Raw genomic sequence first — 21030 nt, 5'->3', positions numbered from 1 at the left:
ACATAGCATTTGTACAGATTCATAAGAATTAAAATAAATGGAGCAAAGGAGCCGGATTTTAACTAAACCCTTATATGAAATGACGACGATTTAAAAATCAATATCTTTCTTGGGGAAACGATTCCACCAACATATTCAACAAATTCACCGTTTGACTCAACTGGTGGAAGTGTTTTTGTGTCTATTTCAGTGTTAACCTTCCCTCACTGCCTTGACCAAGAGCTCAGTCACAAGAGCATCCCTCTTTGCAATACAATGTCTCTTCACCAAAAAAACAATCGCATCTACAAGGTCACAACTTCACAAGCCAATAGATCTGTCTGTTCTCGCCGACTGGTCTGGTCGCCTAGTTTGGGTCGTCTAATAGGGACACTCGCGGTCATGTGGTTTACAAGTGCTACATGCAGTTTACCTTGTAGTGTAAAACCACTAGGGTCCCCCTCAAAGTCTTCCATTCGTCTTGTCGAGTTTAAACACCACTGGGTGATACTGCAGTGAGTGACAAACAACGGATATCTAATTGAGTTGCTGCCGATGAAACATAAAATACCGTATTTCCCTCACAGGTTGGAGATAGAAACCAATGAGTTCCGAATTTGAATTCAGTGGAACCCCCCCCCCCCCCCCCCCCCACACACACACACACACACTTTGGAGAACTATGGGCGTAGTCACATGAGTGAAGGTGTAGACAACCATAAATCTCTATCTAGGGAAAAGGGATGGTCACATGATGTCATGTTGCTGAGGCGACTCACAAAGGGCCACTTAGGAGCCTTCACCCTTCAGCGCATGACGGAGACCATCAAAGAATTTACATTTAGAATAAAAATACATAATGAACGCACATACGCATACATGTGCGTGTGCATGCGCACATACAAACAGTGAGCTTGCGACATGTTGTGCAAATGGGCACACACCCAATGTATCTAATTAAAGCACGAAATCCTAGAAAGTACAAATGTGTTTAAAGCAGTGGAAATTGATTTTAGAATGGCACGTTCTTGAAATATCTATGTCCTTTTATTTTCTTTCTCCAGGACGAACAGCGTCAAAATATGGGCGGGAGACCAGGAGGCTTGGCACCAATGATGTCGTTCTCTGCGTATAGCAGCTTAATCTACTTCACTCAGTCCAGAGCCAAAGCAAATCATCTTCATGTGCCCCCTCTCCGACGTCCCCTGTACGACCTTCAACACAGCTCTCTGACCTCTGCTTCCAGTTGTCCCGGGTCAACGCTGAGTGGAGTCACACGGGCCGTCTGGTTTGAAGGTGGAACGGCCTTGTTTTAATTCTCTCTCTTTCTCTCCTCCCCATTCACACACCCGGACGCATACAGACACTGGAGGAGTCCTGACAGGGTACTATATGGACCATGACTGGACCTTTATTATCACACTGGGAGGGACGAGGATACTACTCTGAAAGATGAGATTCCAACACCCGTTCCTAGAGCGGTGAGGAGGAGCATTGTTCTGGCCCTGGTACCGTTTTCATGGGAACATGACAACAGAGGCACCCGTCCAGACACAAAAGGACAACAAGGAGAAAGAACAGTGAATGAAAGACAGCATTGATCCGACTGCAACCGAGCTAATGTGGTGATGCACACCCCCGTGAAGAGGGGATGGGAGCAACATTGATTTCTTCCAGCCGAACAATTCACAAACGGCCCGTACTTTCCTTTCACTGGGGTGAACTACGATGGAGGAGGCCTGTTCTTTTTATCGTGCATCTCACTGACGGCTTTTGAGCATCCGTCAAACATTTACACATCGACTGGACGATGCAAAGTTGCGTGGATTATACTATGGTGGGATGCTAAGATGACATCCCTCATGGCTAACTCGAGTCCTGCAGAGCTGGAAGCGACACCGATACGAGGGAGGGGTGAGTTGAGAGACTAGATAGCCCGGGCTACAACCTCGACCAATCACTTGACAGAAAGCAACAACAGTACTAGAATGACAAGCTTGAGGTGTGGTTGCTTCAACAGTTGTATAGCTATTACCATAGTAAAACAATATTAAATATTTAAACTAGGACACCAAATGTTTAACCACACTTCTTAACCTATGGTGTAAAGGCCTACAATAACGGTAGACCATTAACTTCACATTCACAATGGCTAGTTTAAGTGTGGCTAACTTTTTTTTTTAAATGATTTATGGTAATTTGTTTGTCTGCCGTTGAGTCAGTTGTGAGGTGCATTCACAGCGGACGGATAAAAAATATCTGATTAAGTTTGAATCACAGGAAATGTGTTTTTCAGCCATATCATGAATGTGGAATGTGTCTTGGCTAGTTCAGATGGTGACTGCATACATAGAAAAACAAAGATGGGTCCCTCACACCGTCAGAAAACTTGCCAAAAATGTTGCTCTTTATTCAACGTTTCGGTCTATTCGACCTTCATCAGGACAGACAAGCTTCTGACAGTTTCTGACAGTGTGCGGGACCCTTCTTTGTTTTTCAAAGATAACCTTTTTAAGTATGCTTTATTGCCCTACGCACCTGTCACTAGCCTTCTGAGGTGTGCATAGGCCTTTTGGTAAAAAGATGGTGACTGCACACATTTAAAGATGGGGTGCCAAAGTGTTGTGCTTTTGCTGTTTTGTATGAGTCTATGGAGAAAACATTACTCTAATAGACCCCCAGGTGTGATTCTAATATTAAAATGTGTCTTCCCTGTGTATTTTGGGTTTTTTGCCAGGCGAAACCTGAAACCTGAAACCTGAAAGCCTTTTAGTCAAAAGGCCCAATCAAAATACAGCGCTTTAGTGACACACTGAAATCAGACCCTTATTATCATACAACAGCAGCTGTGGGCGGGTACTAAGGTGAAAACAAGGCATACGTAATGCCCTGTCAGGTGAAAAGAAGCGACTTGGACTCCTCATGCATTGAACTTAAGGAAGTAGGAGGTCAGTCCATTGCTCTCCCCAGGTTGGCAGACGGAGTGTATTACATTACACATTACATGCATTACATTAGACAATTGACACTGACTTCCTCTCCTCTCTCTCTCATTAGCAGGCAACAGTGCAGCACTAATACTATCTCTCTCTCTCTCTGCTTCTGGCACAACAGCGCCCCTACTGGTACGGTAGTCATAGTCATACGACTCATACTGGTGCTCATGAACCAACACATACATAGGCACACACATAGGTGAACACGGACATTGCCGTTCCTTGGAGTGGTTGCACCACTCAAAAAAGGAAAAGACTACCATGTTCCTTCTACGGTTCTGAAACACCTGGAATTGGGAGCCGCTTCCTTTTCACCCGACAGCAGGGAGGATAATTTATTCCCACACGCAAAAACGGCCAATATAGTTTAAAAAACTTGAATGGGGCCGAGATGCACGTGAACTCAGAATGCCATGTCCAGCTTTAGAAGACGTAGGAGGAGATGCGCTCCAAAATGTAGGAGGAAAGAAAATATTAAGTGTGCAACAGAACAGTAATACTGTAGCAATCACACTAGCACTCAAGCTATAATATGGTCCACTGTATGGTCCACTAAAAGGGCCACTGTTTTAGAAATATTTCTTTCCACAACATAATATAAAGTAAGCTACGTTAAATCTATCTTTGAGAGGAAAATACAGTGGTGTTATTTTCTTATTAATATTGTTTATTATGGACAACATCATGGTTTCTAAGGTAACGGAATTTAAATCACATTAAATGTGAAACTACTCATCAAACTGTCTTTGGTATTGTTGCATTGGTACTGTGGTGTCTCGAGACAAAGTATCTTAGGGAAGAAAGATTTCAATCTGTATATATAGCACATCACTGACTTTAACAAACATGTTTTTGCTGCACTTTGCTGCAAATGGCTGTCTGTTCCTCTTGGGTCCCTGCAGGATAATGACCACAGGATTTACTATGACCAACATGTCGGTCCTTGACATGGCTGAACCCTTTGATCTTGACGAGAGCACCTCAGAAGCGGTCTACCCCCTCGGCTTCCAGGTAGGGTCGAGGCTCGGTACACACACATCTGATGTTCAAAAATAACAGATGTACAAGCTCACGCCGCATCACACGCTGTGAGCTCTTGTACCTGTATATCAGCTATTTTTGAGAACCACTGTTCTAAACAACTGCTCTAAATCCTAACAGTTTTCAGAAAAGAACGTATGGTAACAGTCAATACTAAAGTGATGTGAGTCAGGCATTGCAAAAATGTACAGTGAAGCTAAAGGGAAGCAAAATAAATTGCCATTCTACAAGCTCACAAAAGCAATTTGCTGGTGTAGGAAGGCCCCGTAATATACAACAGGTCTGTCTGTGCAGCAGGAAGGCCCCGTAATATACAACAGGTCTGTCTGCGCAGTATCTGTTCTGTCAAATGCAGAACAGCTCAAGCCTCTTTGTGTGTGAATATGTGCATCAAATAGAACCAGCTCTGGGAGCAGGGCGATCAATCTGCACAACTAGGTCACTCCTGGTGGAGTGAAAATGAAAGCATTATTTGCACGTATCTAATAGGTGAAATATGTGTCGCCGTTTTCATTTGGGCAGAAGAAGAGACATAGGCCATTGCTACACTAGTTGACATGCCCCATATGCAGCCGGTTTGTCAATGTCATCCACATTTGTCCAGTGCAGTTTGTTCACAAACGGCCCACATTTTCCATGAACATGGAGGACCTGCCATTATCAGACCATGTCTTGTTTAATCTTAAAATCACTAAGGTGGCCTGGCACCTTGGGCGGTAGACCGAGTCTGGCAGTGTGCCGAGGGTTCGATCCTGACGGCCTTTACTGCATGTCACTCCCCGATCTCTCTCCACCCATTTCCTCTGTCCTACTGTCTGTCTCTAAAAAGAAAATATTGGTACAACACAGAAAGCTCTTCCTTTGATAGAGCTCTGGCAACAACACCTGACCTATACCCAGAATGCTGTGGAAGACCTCAATGTCAATGTCAATAATTATACTGATCGTACAATTTGATTTGTGGCACTAAATGCCCTGACCGACCCGGCCTGCTGTCATCCTGTGTATTAGGTTTCAATGACGTGTTTCCTGCTGCTGGAGATCGTTCTGGGCCTGAGCTCCAACCTCACGGTTCTGGTCCTCTACTGCATGAAACAGAACCTCATCAGCTCCGTGTCAAACATCGTCACCATGAACCTGCATGTGCTGGATGTGCTGGTGAGTCTCATACGAATTTCATGCTTGGTTGCGCTATGAAAATAGCAGATCTACAAGCTCACAATCCAGCTTGTAGAGAGCTTGTAGATTTAGCTATTTTCAGCTTGCAGCCGAGTGTAAAATCAGGCAACATAACGACATCAAGGCCCGCCAAAACACATTTTAGTCAACTAACTAAATCAACTGTAGATTTAGTCAAAGACTGTGACTAAAACGGAACCAAAATTTGCCGTCTAAATCAACACTGGTCTCAACACAAACTAGGTGAATTTGTGTTCAATGTTGTGAGATGGAGCCCATTTTGGGCGGGAACCCCTTTTGGTGTTTTAAACATCATGTTATAATTTAGCTATTGAAAAATAGCAGATCTACAAGCTCATAGCGCGCCACCGAGTGGCGCACTACGAGCTTGTAGGTCTGCTATTTTTGAAAAATCGTGAAAATATTTATTGCACCTGTTGTGCATGGACTTGATCAAGGCACAACAGGTTAAATCAGTCATCTCCACAAACACTCAGGAAAGAGCTTCTGTCCGGACAGTGGGGAGCTATCTGCTTTCCTGTGTAAAGTGTCCATGGAGGAATATAACGGTCTGCCCTGTGTCGTGTGTCCTTCCTTGCCCTGGGTAGTGACTAGTCGGTCATAAATGTCAGAAGAGCGGTTTCTTTATCGGTGCTTCGCCTAACTACTGCTCACCCTCCACCACATCAAAATGTCATTATAAGATTGCTAGCATTCCCTAGGTAACCGTTAGCTGCAAGCTACGAATTTCCCTTAATGCAACACATACTGCTAAACTCTGTGGCCTTGCTAAAAATGTATTTTAGAAACAAAACACACACAACACTACAGCAGCTCTTCATAGTCATCGTGGCCTGCGTTGACTTGCCGTGTCATTTGCTCCAATTGTTTAACTTGAAGAGACACTATTACATCCATAAGAAATGCATTCATAGCAACATAGTGACTCCGCATTAAACATGGACGTTATCAATTCAATGGGGCCGTTTGTTCGATAAACAATGTATCACAAATGTATTGTTTGTTAGGGAAGTAAGTGCCATCAGGTCCCACAACAAAGTAGGTGTCTGTGAACACAGAATAAGGCATGCCTATAAGCTGTATATATTTTCTATCTATGTACTGTATCTATGACCATGTTAATGTGTTTTTCAGTTAAATGTTGCTGGATATCTCTATATAAACAAAAAAGTACTCAAAGAAATTCCCGTCTCTCTGTTTGGACTTTTCTCAATGCCCATGACGCATTTCACATAGGCAAGTAGTGGCCAAATTGCTTTTTTGCTGTAAACAGTGAACAAGGACAAAACCAGGCCCCGTTATGAAAATCATGAACCCCAGCAATCATTATAGGAGACAATTCTGCAAAAAAAATAGGCCAACGTTCAGCAAAAATAGATTTGTAGATCTTGTAGACTTGTAGATCTCCTTTCGCTATTTGACGTACAAAGAAGTGCATGATAGGGTTGAAGTGGTAAAATAGAGCAGTGGTTCTCAAAGTGGAGTCAAGCATCCAGGGAACCTCAGGGTTCCTTTGAGGCGGTTCCAGATGGACCTTTAAAAAGGTCTGCAACACTGAAAGTGTACACATGGAACCAAATGGACCCATATGGGTCCAGAGTTATGGGCATTCTTGATATTAAAGTTTGAGAACCAGTGCCATAGCCATCTGGAGATGAGCTGAATCATTCTGGTTATGAAGGGTGTGTGCCTTAAATGATCTCCGTCTTTCTCCAGATATGCGTGTCCTGCATCCCCCTGACGGCTGTGATAGTGCTACTCCCCCTGGAGGGAGACACAGCCATGGTCTGCTGTTTCCACGAAGCCTGCGTCTCCTTCGCCAGCGTAGCGACCGCCGCCAACGTCCTCGCCATCACCTTGGACCGGTACGACATCTCGGTGCGACCGGCCAACCGCGTGCTGACTATGGGCCGCGCTGTGGCCCTCCTGGGGTCCATCTGGGCCCTGTCCTTCCTCTGCTTCCTAGTCCCGTTCATGGAAGTGGGCTTTTTCAGCCATTCGGGCTCAGACCTGGGCAACCAGACTACGGTGATGACCGTGGCTCACATCAACGAGTATTACACAGAGCTGGGCCTGTATTACCACCTCCTAGCCCAGATTCCTATATTCTTTTTCACGGCGGTGGTTATGCTAGTGACTTACTACAAGATCCTCCAGGCGCTCAACATCCGCATCGGAACGCGCTTCCAGCACAACCCTCCCAAGAAGAAGCCACGCAACAAGAAGACCATCTCTTTGACCTCCGCCACGCAGGTGGAGTCGACGGACGCGTCGCAGAGCAGCACGGGGTTCCGGGGAGGAGGCGCGAGCGCTCCGCTGGGCATGCGGACCTCCGTGTCCGTCATCATCGCCCTGAGGAGAGCCGTGAAGCGGCACCGGGAGAGGCGGGAGAGACAGAAGCGAGTCTTCCGGATGTCTCTCCTCATCATCTCCACGTTCCTCCTGTGCTGGACTCCCATAACGGTGCTCAACACCGTCATCCTCAGCACCGGCCCCAGTGACTTCGCCGTGCGGCTCCGCCTAGGCTTCCTGGTGATGGCGTACGGGACCACCATCTTCCACCCGCTGCTCTACGCCTTCACGCGGCAGAAGTTCCAGAAGGTGCTCAAGAGCAAGATGAAGAAGCGGGTGGTGTCCGTCGTGGAGGCCGACCCCACGCCAAACAACGTGGTCATCCACAACTCGTGGATCGACCCCAAGAGGAACAACAAGAAGGTCACCTTCGAAGACACGGAGGCCAGACAGAAATGTCTTTCCTCGGAAGACGTGGAATGAAATAAGGAACGTAAACGAATTGTAGAGCAAAACATTTGACACTGGTGATGCTGAGGTAATGCTGAGGAGGAATATCTTTGAAGGATATGTTTTGGAATACAATAATTGTGCAGTAAAAGAATAGTAATACATGGAATAAAGGAAGTAATATTGGAGAGACATTTTACAAGAAATTAGATTCAAGTCCAAAGCTATATACGGTACTAAATGAACCCTCTCATACCGCAGACGTGGTATGATGATGGATATTGACAGCCATTGGTGCTGCTTCAGAGAAAAGGAGACTATTGGAGTAAAGCGGCAAGGATAAAAGCGTTCTAAATGCCAGCACAGACAAAGGCAGGGGCTCGCAACTCACTTTAGAATGAAGGCTAAATGCCAGCACCCCACATGAAAAAGGCTGCCGAGAATTACACGTGTAAGGAATTCAATTAACACTCTTGAGACAGACTGAGCTCATTTCTACAGTATTTACAGTTAGATAGAAACAGCATAATGTACAAAGAGGTTTCATAGTGACATGGCGAGGAGGTAATTTAATGCTATTTATTGTGGATGTTGTGGAGTGACGTCAGGGGCAATGAAAGCTGTATCAAAAGTGTTGTGCATGTCAGGTTTATTTTTGTCGTATTAATTTGGGACAAACGTGTATAAGTCCTGTACAGTCATAGAACACATTGATAGTATTTGTCCCCTTTTGTAATAAACAACTACAAAAACGTACAACACGTGTCACTATCCATCTGCTTTCCAATAATCTATCCTTAAAAAGGTCCCCAAAATAAAAAAAATACTGAAAGCTTGTAGATCTGTTATTTCCAGTAATTCTGCACAACAGCGTTGTGTGACAAAGAATGAAATAACGCGTGCGTGTAGTGCGGCACGATTCTTGCTCAAACGTGAATCTCGATTTTCCTCCACAAGATTTGAGATCACGATTCTCACACGATTCAATTTTTTTACCATGAAAATATGTATTGTCTTTAGTTGCTAATCAATTCAATGTTATAGACAAAAATAAATATAAAAAGAAAACACATTTATCGATTATTCCATTAATGGATTCAGTTATCACCAGAATAATCACTTAGAAGATAATGGATAGTTGCAGCCCTATATTTGCAAGCCCTTGGTGTCTGTCAGTAGGGTCGGGTACACACTCAAAACACCACATGTGAAATGGAGTTAAACCATTTCATGTCCCCAAGGAGGCCCTCTCCATCCAAATCCATTAATTGAAGAAAGGAGGGGTAGACGGCCTAACCATACATTTTGTAATTAAGGAATATACCAGACCAGACTCGATGCTGGAAATGTCACATGGAACAGTCCGTTTAGATTTCAGTTTGCCAGACAAACCATTAGTATTCCAGCCAGCAAGTTGTTGCAGTCAGTCAATATGAGCTTGATAAGGTTTTAAAGAAGGCAGAGTCACAGGGGAATAGAGGGGAATAGTTTTTCTATTGCGCATTACATTTATCGGGGGAAGCAATTAATTACAAAACCTTTCCCGTTTTGTCATCCGTGACTCAATATCTAGTAAAAGACAGTTGATAGTCACTGTTGATAGTCAGACCAGGTCTGATAACAGACTCAGAGCATAGTCTTGTTGCACTGTTCAAAATCCTCTATTGCCGGTAATGGGATAATGGGATTCAAATGTGATTGCGTTAAAATAAAAACGATGAAAGAACAGTTTGACCAAGACGTTTACAAACTGTGTACAGCGCAAACTATACAAGCAAAAAGGATGAGCAAAAGAAACACTGTCTGGTCACTAATGGCTCTCACTTTGGAATTCAAATGTTCTTGAGGACATTATAAATCACACAGTTTAGACAGAGTTCTGTAACAGTGTCCGGACATGTACACACTAGCAGATGACATGTTGTGAGATTGCATATCTGCTATTTTTAATAGCCAACGCCAAAATCTAAAATGACACAGATGCTTATCCCGGTATTAATGGGATCACTTTAACCCTATAAACATAGGCTATTTTAAAATAGCCGATACAAGCTCACAATGCAACATTTTAATTTTGAAATAAAGTCTTGGGGGGGGAAAGAGAGAAATTGTGCATATTTTAAAATCATTTTAACAACACAAGCTTGTATGGGTTAAGGGTTTCCCTGGGCACAAGATCTTTTCAGATGGGGGTCCGCGGCCAAAGACATTGAAAGGTTATTCGAACCACTTGACTACTGAACCCATCCATGCCTCTACTCCGAGTGAAATCATAGTTGGCATTGTGGCTGTCAAGCCTCTGGCACAGCAGGTGAAACCCCACTGTATCACCTACAGCAGGGGTGCCCGCACTTTTTTGGCTTTTAGAGATACTTTCAAAATGACCAGCGTAACAAGGTCTACCCACCCAAGAAATATTATATCATTGCTGACAATAAAAAAAATTACCCGAAGGGGCTTTGGAATAGCGGCCCTGTTGTTACATGAGACAAACGCACTTGGAATGGGAAATAGAGGGCGCAAATGGAATTGGTACGGGTTTGTTTTGTCTAACGTTGTAATGCTATACTGACGTTTGTGCGCAACACTCTTGAAAACAAAGTATTGCATTGTGGGTTTGAGCTGACAGGCCGTATTTTAGGTTAATCAATGAAGTCACCTTAATTCAAGTGGCAGATGCCCTTTTTTCCCTTTTTAATTGTCTCCACCAGGCCGAAGGCATGGGGGGAGAGTATGTTTTGCACTCCATCCGTCCGTCCGTCCGTCCGTCCTTCCGTGTGTGTGTGTGTGTGTGTCTGTGAGCAGCTAATCTCGGCCACCGTTAACCCGCTCGATGTTGCACACACACTCCCTGGATGCCAACGATGAACCTCTGCCCCAAACTTTCCAGAACGGCCTGTTATAGCGCCACCAGGAGGCCGCTTTGTGCAAAACAAGTTTTTGCACAGTACACCTACAGATTTTGTCCAAACATCACGCAAATTGGTACACAGTCTCTCTAGAGCCATTCAACGAAACCGGTCTTTCAGATTTCTCAGACTCCATCCTGATTGGTTAAGATTGGCTTCCAAAGTTAATTTACTTTTGTTGCCCTTTCATCCAACCACCAGATGAAGGCAAGCTGCAATGTCCTACATTCCTATCCTGGTGGAGACCTGTGCCCAGAAGGGCACTTTTTCTAGTTATATATATTTCCTAGGGCCATGTCATGTGATCTACCTGCAAAGACCTTGTGATCTACTGGTAGATCATGTCTACCTTCTGGGCACCCCTGACCTACAGCATGAGAGGTGATAAGAGCTGGACAACTCTAAAAACCCTGACCCAATGGAGTGTGTGCGTGCGTGCGTGCGTGTATGTGTCTCATTGAAGGAGCGGTAGAGCGAGAAAGACAGTGTGGGTTTGTCATGTGCAGGCGTGGGAGTGTGTTTGTGTGTGTGCATGTGCCCCCATGTCGCTTGCGGTGCGTGCACGTGCGTGTGTGTTATGGAAAGTGGTCACGGACTAGTTGCCCTACGCTGCTGAAAGCACTTGCCCTTCTGAATTGGCTGTGCCACACTTAATGCTTTGTGATAACCAGTGTTGCCAGATTTTAGGAGAGAAACAAGCGCCCAGGTCTATGGCGACAAGTCCTAAAGAAGCTACCAGTTTTACCACTACATAGACTATTTGAAAATAATATTTCCAAATAAATTGTAAATTTGTATGTTACCAAATACTTTCAAATGGTGTTGTGGGAGTCCTGGAAGGAATCCCAAATAACAAAAACAATTAGCAATATTTCCAAGCAACATTACCGAAAAACAAGTCGCTTATAAAGTTATAATAAGCACACTTGGCAACACCGGCGATAACCCCGGCCGCTAAAACCACATAGAATAGATAACTGTTGGTGGGCCGTGCCGTGTTGCCACGTCCACTCATTATAAGCAACGAAGTTGATTGCAGATATTGGTAGTTGCGGGTTACTTTTGTTTCTAACGTGTATTTGGTTATTTGGGCTTCCTTCCTAAACGTTGTTGAAATCAGTGGCTCCCAAATGGACCTCCACAAATTATATGGATTTTGTTTGTGGAACCCCTTATCTGAAAATATTTGTGCCAGGAAATTCCCATACAATATTTGTATAGTTAAAATGTTTCAAAAATATAAAAATCACACCCGTGTGAACTGAGTGGTGCAACACTCCCCCCCCCCACCCTCTCTCTCTCTCTCTCTCATTAGCAGGCAACAGTGCAGCACTCTCTCTCTCTGTTTCTGGCACAACAGCGCACAACAGTGCCCCTACTGGTACTAGTCATACTCGTGCTCATTAACGTCACACGGACACATAGGTGAACAACACAAGGATAGATAGGCGGACACAGACATTGCTGTTCCTTGGAGTGGTTGCACCACTCAAAAAATATATATATATATATGTACAGTATAAACATAATGTTGCATGATTATTATTTTTTAATAACAGATCCCCAAGCTCTCCCCATATTTCCATATAGCCAGCATTTGCTTTTGCAGACTGTGCATGTGTGTGTGTGTGTGTGTGTGCGCGTGCATGCGTGTGCGTACTCACAGGCGATCATTAATTTGGGAATGTTTTTGTAGACCTGGTTGCGTGATTCCCTCGCAAAGTCTGGCAACACTGGCCCGTGCATCACCATCACTTTCCATGTGCTGACAACACAAGGTCACGGCGTCCTCAACAGGGTGGCCAGGCGGTGACCCACGCACGCATGCACGCACACAAAATTAATATTGTGATGGAATATTGTGATGGATGCGAGGATGAGTGTATGTACAGTATATGTATGTGAAATTGGAAATAGTGAGGGATAGCGCTGCCGTGTGAAACAGCGGGTGGGGAATGATTGAGTCTCAAAAAGGTGCTGTTGGCCTCCGTGAAGAGGAGCTGATAGGGAAAGGAAAATAGTCTACTTGCCAGCCCATAGAGCCCCATTGTGAACCCGGATTTATGTTGAGTACACCAAGGTTTTATGTTAGAAATGTTGAGTATGGGTCGCCAGCATGTAGAAACTGCCGGATGCTAACTTGCATAGGTTGAGCAATTTTCATAATTGGCATAATATGTGACCGTACCATTAACAACCTATAGAATGCTTTATGTACTGTAGCATGTGACGTGTCAAACTAAGGGGTTTTCATGATGCTGAATAGCCATAACCCAAATGTGCTGACATAATCACATTTGTGATGACGGCCCAATGAGTATTTTTTGTGCAAAACAAATGTTGTTAATGGTACGGTCACATATTATGCCAATTAAGAAAATTGCTCAACATATGCAAGTTAGCATCCGGCAGTTTCTACATGCTGGGGACCCATACTCAACATTTATAACATAAAACCTTGGTGTACCCAACATGTCCGGGCTCACATTCACAGTGGACTAAAAGGTGAAGGCTCGCTCACTGCAATGAACAAATGCTTTGACTCATGCACTGGAGAACTCATGAGACTGTGCGTGCGTGCGTGCGTGCGTCTTGTAAATGCCATACATGAGATAGCTACCACCAGGTATGTTGTCATGCAGCAGCTCTTTAATATTGTTAAAAGCATATGTGCATATAAGGGTTTAGTGTGCTCCACCACAGCCTGTCGACATGCTCAATAGGAAGTAGGAACCGGAAGGTTCCCAGTTCAATCCAGGGCTCTCCCAGAGTGGCCGTTGAAGTGTTCTTGAGCACGTGCAAATACAGTACAAATGCTCATGTGATGTTTATACAGTTATATAGTTTTGTGAAATACATTTACTCGTGAAAACGATGAAACAGATATAGTGTAACCCGCTATCCACCATCTTCCTACCCTTAATACAGGGCCATACAGACAAATCCCAAAGCTTATTCCTTACTCATGGCAGGGTGGAAATGCTTCGGACTGAGACCTCGGACCTCATAGGCATCACAGTCTGAAACATACTCAGGCCCGGCTTAATATGCACAGGCTGCAGGCTGCAGCCCGGGGCACCAAGCTCTGTGGAGCGTCAAACGCCTGGCCAAGAATAAACAGAGAGACCGGACTAAACAGGCCAGAGCATCCCCCGAGGTGGAGGTCAGTGGTATGAGAGTGGAACTGCTTACCCAGTTCATTGAGGCTCTGAGCTGCCTTGGTGATCTCCCTGCTGCCACCCTGGAGCTGACCTTGGAGCCTCTTGCTGAGGTACAAGATACGGATGATCCTCCGAAGAAGGTCGCACGCCACCTGGGACGGGCAGAGGAACATTGTAGACCAGTCAGTAGTGGTTCCCCACCGTTTCTGGATCAGGGCTCACTTGAAAATCACTTGAGTGTTCGCGTCCCACCTGACCACATTATTTGTATCGCAAAGAAAACTCTCTGGGTTTTAAATACCGTTAAATAAAAACAATACAGTGAACCTGCAATATCCTTGCTGCCCACAGGTTGAAAACCACATTGTTGCTCTCCACCCCAACTCCATTTTTTAGGTTGCATAATGAAAAGTAGTAAAAAGCGCTTCGGACAAAACCTCTCATGCAAGAAATTGACAATATAAAAAGTCACAATACCAACTTTGACAAGGCAGTATTGCTTTGTTTTAAAACTATACGTAATACTTTTTTTCTTTTTTTTATGAACATTTTGGAGTGGTTTCTTCCCGACAGCAGAGATATGTTTTGTGACCATTTAATCTGTTCAGATACATATACTGGTAGTACAGGGCGCTCACATCAAAACCAATACCACACCATTGACCACTTCAATTCAAGTGCAATTCAAACATTTCGGGGAACAGCCGAGCTTGTACAGCAGGTCATCTATTTTTATTTTGCCTGTCTGTCATGCTGGGATTTGAGGACTGGTGCTGCATGTGTAAGCAACAACAACACTGCCCTTCTTAACACTGCACTGTCACTGTGTTCATGAGGCAGGCTTTTTAACAAGATAGGAAGTATGAATAATAATAATAAAATTATCTGACATCAAGTGAGTATCTGTGGGTGCTTTTTGATGTGATTCAATTTGGAATTAATACAATCTGGCACATGCCAGATACAATGCTGCAACGCAGTGTCTGAACCTCCACAAACCAGTTACTCCATCCAAATCTTTCAGGACCTGATGTGACTAAATCTATAGTAAGAAAATAGCAGATATGAAAGCTCATAACGCGGCGGGATATTGATATAATACAAGATTTACCCAGATTAATCCGGCTTGTGGTCCCGTGTCAAATACGCCAACCTTACACTTGGTAGGTCAGTCTGGGTCCAAATAGTGTCTGATAAATAACTCAATTATAAAATGTTAATTGGCTCTTATAAAAAATAATGTCATACCTAATTATAGCTGGAAGAACTTCAAGTGGCTTCAGCTGGTTGAATCATAACGGACGATAAGGATGTGCCAGCTCCTAACAAAATAACCTTGTGGAAGGCTTAATCTTAATGTAATACGATTACGCAACAGAATTATTTAGAATGACTTGAAATCCAATAATGACGGCAGATTTGTCTGTCCTTGTTTTTCAAAGGAGGGTATATTTAGATGAAAGTAATTAAAACTAACTAACTAAATGAATTAGATTTTTTTGGGCGATAGGGTGATGTGTCGGCCGATGCTCGCCCGCTGTTAAAATGTACTGTTAGGAGTCAGGACAAAAGAGGCGTTACGAATTCTTCATGGAGGCTGGAGCCCCGCAGCCCCCACAGAGATGACGTCACTGGTTGTTGGCTGTCTGTTTGCTACTCTGTTTTACTCTGTTTGGCGTCGACTGTTCGCCGCTTCACCTCCCAATGTATGATTGAATGAAGTTGAACCATTGTAAAGCGCTTTGAGCACTTGGAAAAGCGCTATAAAAATGCAATTCATTATTACCCATTTTGACCTGAGATCAGATTCTAAAAATGTCTTCTATATCCTGACAGTTTTCTGAAAAAGCTATGTTTCTGTCAGTCGTTCTTCAAAAATAGCAGACCTACAAGCTCGTAGCGCGCCACTCGGTGGCGCGCTATGAGCTTGTAGATCTGCTATTTTTCAATAGCTAAAGCATAACATGATGCTAACACCAAAAGGGGTTCCCACCCAAAATGGGTTAACCACTTAAACCCTCTAGACTTACTGTATTGAACTGGAGCCGAGCTGTCTCTGCATTTGGGCCACTTTTTCCTGTACACCAAATCTCATTGCCAAAAGAATAGATTGAGAAGAACATGTTTGAGAGCTTGTAGATCAGCTATTTATTGGCTGATTCTCCGTCCAGAATGAAAGTGTTGTTTCATGTAACCAATGACATGATTAAACTGAAAGCACCGCTCAAGGCCAGGTCACAGATTTGTACTCAGACCCTATGATTTAATACATGCCTAATCAGTGAGACAACCAACACCTGATTTCCTCTCAAATCCACTTCACAAAAAGGCTCATTTCAAAAAGGCTTTTAGAGCGAAACTGAACAATACCCCAATAGTCCGGGAGCCGTGGGGGTGAACGTGGTTTGGTGCGGATAAAGTTTTTTTCTCAACTGATTCTTGCAGCTTGGGTTCACCTCTTAAGAATTCAAGAGGGTGCCCAGTGATATCCCTTGGGCATATTTTGTTATTAACCCCTTAAAGGGATAGTTCAGATTTCTTTTACTTAAGCTGTATGAAATATTTGCCATTAATATAGTGGTTGCAAATGTATTAATTGATTGCCTGGTTTTGGTGAAATATGAAGTAGTTCCGGTCATTTTGTGGGGGGCACAGGGGGCCACGCATTAAAAGTAAATGAATCCACAAAACTAACGTCATTTGTATTGTTGACCTATTTCAAAAATATTAGTGCAACTTTCGTTCATTTTTTACCCCTCTATCACACAGAACGCAGTTTTTTTGTGTCCATATCACTACATCCAAAACAATACAAATTTAAGAAATTGTGAATTTATTTACTTTTACTGCGTGGCTCCCTGTGCCCCCCACAAAACCGGAACTACTTAATATTGACCAAAACTAGAGCAGAACTCCCACCACGGGACTCGGGCAATCAATTCATACAGTTGTAACCACTATATTAATGGAAAGTATTTCATACAGCTTAAGTAAAAAAACTGAACTAACCCTTTAATGTCCAACACACTAAAAATCCACCCAAAATAGAGTTTTATGGTATTTCATGCAAGATACTTGGTCTGAATACATCAAATTAGCTTTCTATAGTGTTCATGAATGTGGAGATGCAGTGTATTTCATTTATAATGCATTATTAATAAATGCATATTAACCCCTTCATGCCCGAAAACCCTCAAATCCCATAAAATATATATCTTTTGAGATCTAAATGCATCAAATTTACTTTCTAGAGTATTTATCCATGAATGTGGATATGTAGAATAGGAACTTCTTTCCCATTCAACATGTTGGCAAAAACATCCGACAGTCACAGAACACCAGAAAGCCCACTTTCAGCAGCTTACGTATTTCCTGTAGGCGGACTCGACGTAGCTGCAGGGTTTAAACCCTCACCAGGCGCACCTCTTCTACTATAGTGAACGGCAGAGTGACTGATGTTAGTCTGCCTCAAACTTTAGTCTTTTACAAGTTTTTTACTAACACTAACATTACAAAGATGCCCAGAACATCGAGATGAACCTGTGTAGTTTATGGCTGCTCCAACAGTAGAGATGAACCTGTGTAGTTTATGGCTACTCCAACAGTAGAGATGAACCTGTGTAGTTTATGGCTGCTCCAACAGTAGAGATGAACCTGTGTAGTTTATGGCTGCTCCAACAGTAGTGGCAACATAAAAAAAAAAAAAAGAACGGAATGTCAAAATATCCACCACGGTGGCTGAGACCAGAGCCAGTGAGTAATGGTTGAGACGAAGCAGTGAAAGGTCCTGAAAGATACATATCAGTCTAACCCAATACCCAATCTTTCTGTTTTATGAACAGCATTTATTTTAAAGTATGAGGTATAAAGTACAGCAGCCTTGTGTTCATAAAACAGAAAGATTGGGTATTGGGTAAGACTGACGTTATGTATCTTTCACTGCTTCGTCTCAACCATTACTCAATGGCTCTGGTCTCAGCCACCACGGTGGATATTTTGACATTCCGTTTATTTTTATTTTGAATGTTGCCACTACTGTTGGAGCAGCCATAAACTACATAGGTTCATCTCGATGTTCTGGGCATCTTACTTATAGACCAGTATTATTTAAAGTACTCTGTCAGTTCAAAACATTGAACATGCCCACATGTATGATCTTCATACATTGGCTATCATAACCCTATTTTTGTGGGAAATGTTCGGTGGATGTTTGGTGCAAGATTCTCAAGATAGATGGCTTGAAAGGGTTAATATGCAACCACCTGAAAAGAAATATGCTACAGTTTAGAATGCAGATTTGATACATTTGACTTGATTACTGTGTATAATATCTCAAAAGATATATTTTATGGGATTTTGGGGTTTTCGGGCATGAAGAGGTTAATATGCATTTATTAATAATGCATTATTCATTAATGAAATACATTGTGCATCTCCATCTCCACATTCATAAACACTGTAGAAAGCTAATTTGATGCATTTAGACCAACTAAGTATATTGCATGAAATACCATAAAACTCTATTTTGGGTGGATTCTTTGTGTTTCGGGCATTATGGGGTTAATAACTAAAAATGCCCAAGGGATATTACTGGGCACCCTCTTGAATTCTTAAGAGGTGAGTCAGGTGACCCCAAGCTACAAGCATCAGTTGAAAAAAAAAATACATTATCTGACGAAACCACGTTCAGCCAAAAATAGTTACTCAAATAGCTAATAGCAGAGGATGAAAAACAACCAGTGAAAAATGAACGCAAAACATGACAAAATAGGGGGGGGGGGGGCCTGTGGAGACGACATAAGCATTTAGCGCAACACAACTTGAACATGTCCTGCGCATAACGCATCGGAAACATGAAGTTAACGACGTGCGTGAGTGCGTGCATCTCGCACCTCTATGCAATGAGTCTATGCAGAGCTTAATTGGTTTGACCTTTAACCAGCTTTCAGGCAGTGTTCAACTTATCTATCGATTTTGACTTATCTTGTGAGGGCACAAAGCAAAGATGTAGCTGTAGCTATTGCTGAAATGCTGAAAAGCACAATTAATAACATTCCTTGCAGTGTTGTTATCATGATAAAACTACAAGGAGTGTTATAACGTGTACATAACACTGTTATTGGAAGAATTACATTTTGTCATGTACAATAGTCAATAGGCACAGATGTGTTTGTTTTCAGCTAATATTCCCCCAGAGAATAGGGATGGTAGGGTTTAATTGGTTACTGTAAAAAACTAAAAGGTTCCTATCACACAAAGATTGTTAGATTTATAATTAGTTAATTTAACAAATGTAATGAAATCGATTTTGGAGAAATCAAAAGTTTTTTTTTTCTCTCAATAAGGTTACATGGTAATAATCAGTCTAATCAATTTTAGCCATTTTTTTTAATTGTTCACGTCGATTCACTGATATAAAAAAAGAATGAGCCAGGGACCATCATCCTCCCAGACCTGTGCACAGGGACATAGGAAGGGGATGCATGAGCGATGGTTACCCTGCTAGAGGAGAGCACTGGCTGAGTCATAGAGCCAACACAGGCTGGAAGACTGTAAGCACAGCTAAGAGCTGAGGGGACACCCTCCCTCTCCCTCGCGCTCTCACACACACACACACACACACACACACACACACACACACACACACACACACAGGGAACCTGCAGAACAGACCAAGCAGCCCGGGAGAGAGTAGCAGAATCACAGTGACCTTTTTCCAGAACACATTTTTTATCAATATTTAATCACTCTTCCCCTCGGCTGCACAAACAAGAGAAGCCAGCACCGGTCCTACGGAGTTGCACATGCGCTCACGTGACTGTTCTCAAGTTGTGAGCGTGCGTGCGTGCATGCATGGACGTGTGTGTGATTATGGGCTGTCACGATTATGAAATATTACTTGACGATTAATTGTCATAGAAATAATTGTGATTAAGTGATTTAATAGTGTAGCTTTTAGGCCCCAACTGAAGTTGAACGGGGCAGATATGACCAAGAATTCAAATAAATAATAAATAGGGGCACGGTGGCACAGTCGGTAGTGCTGTCGCCTCACAGCTAGAATTCGATTCCCGCTGGGAACGCTGAGGGCACTGGGGGGCGTGTTCTCTCCTCTCATCAGTGCCAAAACCTGAGGTTGGGGTTGACGAAAGGGCCTTTCTGGTGTGGAGTTTGCATGTTCTCCCCGTGTCCCCTATAGAGCGTCGCAGTCCCTCCCCCTTTCAGAACGACGAGTGGCCCAGGAAATTAATCCCAATGCATTTTTCCAATAGGCTTTTCTTAAAGTATTTATTTAAAGACGGTTACGCCGCGGACAAAGCCAACTCGGATCATGACAAATCATGAGAATTAACACAATGTTTTGGGCCGATCAAATAATTTATAAGAAGAAAAACAAAACAAAGTGTTGTCTCCTGCCTTTATTTTCTTCTTTCTAATGATTTGATCGGCCCAAAACATTGTGTTCATTGTCATGATTTGTCACGATCCGAGTTGGCTTTGTCCGCGGCGTAACCGTCTTTAAATAAATACTTTAAGAAAATCCTATGGGAGAAATGTATTGGGATTCATTTCCTGGGCCACTCGTCATTCTGAAAGGGGGTGGGACTGCGACGCTAGTCTATAGGGTAGGTACCTTCACAAAAAACATGCAGTAATCCTGGTCTCTAAACTACCTCCCCCCTGTCTACTAAGGAAGCATGGCAGAGGAAGTGTAGCACCCAGGATTACATTAGATAATTGAAATGGGTTGCAAAATCGTGGGATAAAAAAAAAAAGAAAAATAAATCTAAAAAATATTGCATTATCATTATGTGGAAATAGACGATCTAAGGTAGTTCAACTATTTTTGAAATTTGTTTTCAAAATGTATGAACACTTCTATGCCACATACTTGAGATTATCTCAACAGCTTAACATTCTCTTATATGGAACACGTCGCCTCTGACAAGGTGCTATAAAACACACGAGACAGTCCTACAGACTGGAGAATAAATATCATGC

General features: G+C 43.0%; 2 protein-coding genes across 2 annotated transcripts in view; one reads left to right on the top strand and one right to left on the bottom strand.

The window, feature by feature from the left end:
- The window catches only part of cog5 (component of oligomeric golgi complex 5), a 93382-nt gene that overhangs the window by 64745 nt on the left and 7607 nt on the right, over positions 1 to 21030 (bottom strand). Inside the window, exon 6 of the mRNA XM_083758092.1 lies at positions 14060 to 14180. Within this exon, the coding sequence (XP_083614218.1) occupies positions 14060 to 14180 (121 nt within the window). The remainder of the gene's footprint in view (positions 1 to 14059; positions 14181 to 21030) is intronic.
- On the top strand, positions 1572 to 8420 carry gpr22a (G protein-coupled receptor 22a). The gene is made up of 4 exons (XM_083757734.1): positions 1572 to 1893; positions 3878 to 3986; positions 5028 to 5174; positions 6933 to 8420. The coding sequence occupies exons 2-4, from the start codon at positions 3882 to 3884 to the stop codon at positions 7989 to 7991; spliced, it is 1311 nt and encodes a 436-aa protein (XP_083613860.1). The 5' UTR covers positions 1572 to 1893; positions 3878 to 3881; the 3' UTR covers positions 7992 to 8420.

This window comes from Protomyctophum parallelum (assembly GCF_964188405.1).
Source record: "Protomyctophum parallelum genome assembly, chromosome: 22".
Classification (NCBI taxonomy): Eukaryota; Metazoa; Chordata; class Actinopteri; order Myctophiformes; family Myctophidae; genus Protomyctophum; species Protomyctophum parallelum.
This window is presented reverse-complemented; position numbering and strand designations above follow the sequence as displayed.

Excerpts from the sequence above, each read along its gene's own strand:
- gpr22a (XM_083757734.1), top strand. The coding sequence starts at position 3,882 with ATGACCACAGGATTTACTATGACCAACATGTCGGTCCTTGACATGGCT. Across the intron at positions 3,987-5,027 it reads TCTACCCCCTCGGCTTCCAG|GTTTCAATGACGTGTTTCCT; the intron begins GTAGGGTCGAGG and ends CCTGTGTATTAG. Across the intron at positions 5,175-6,932 it reads TGCATGTGCTGGATGTGCTG|ATATGCGTGTCCTGCATCCC; the intron begins GTGAGTCTCATA and ends GTCTTTCTCCAG.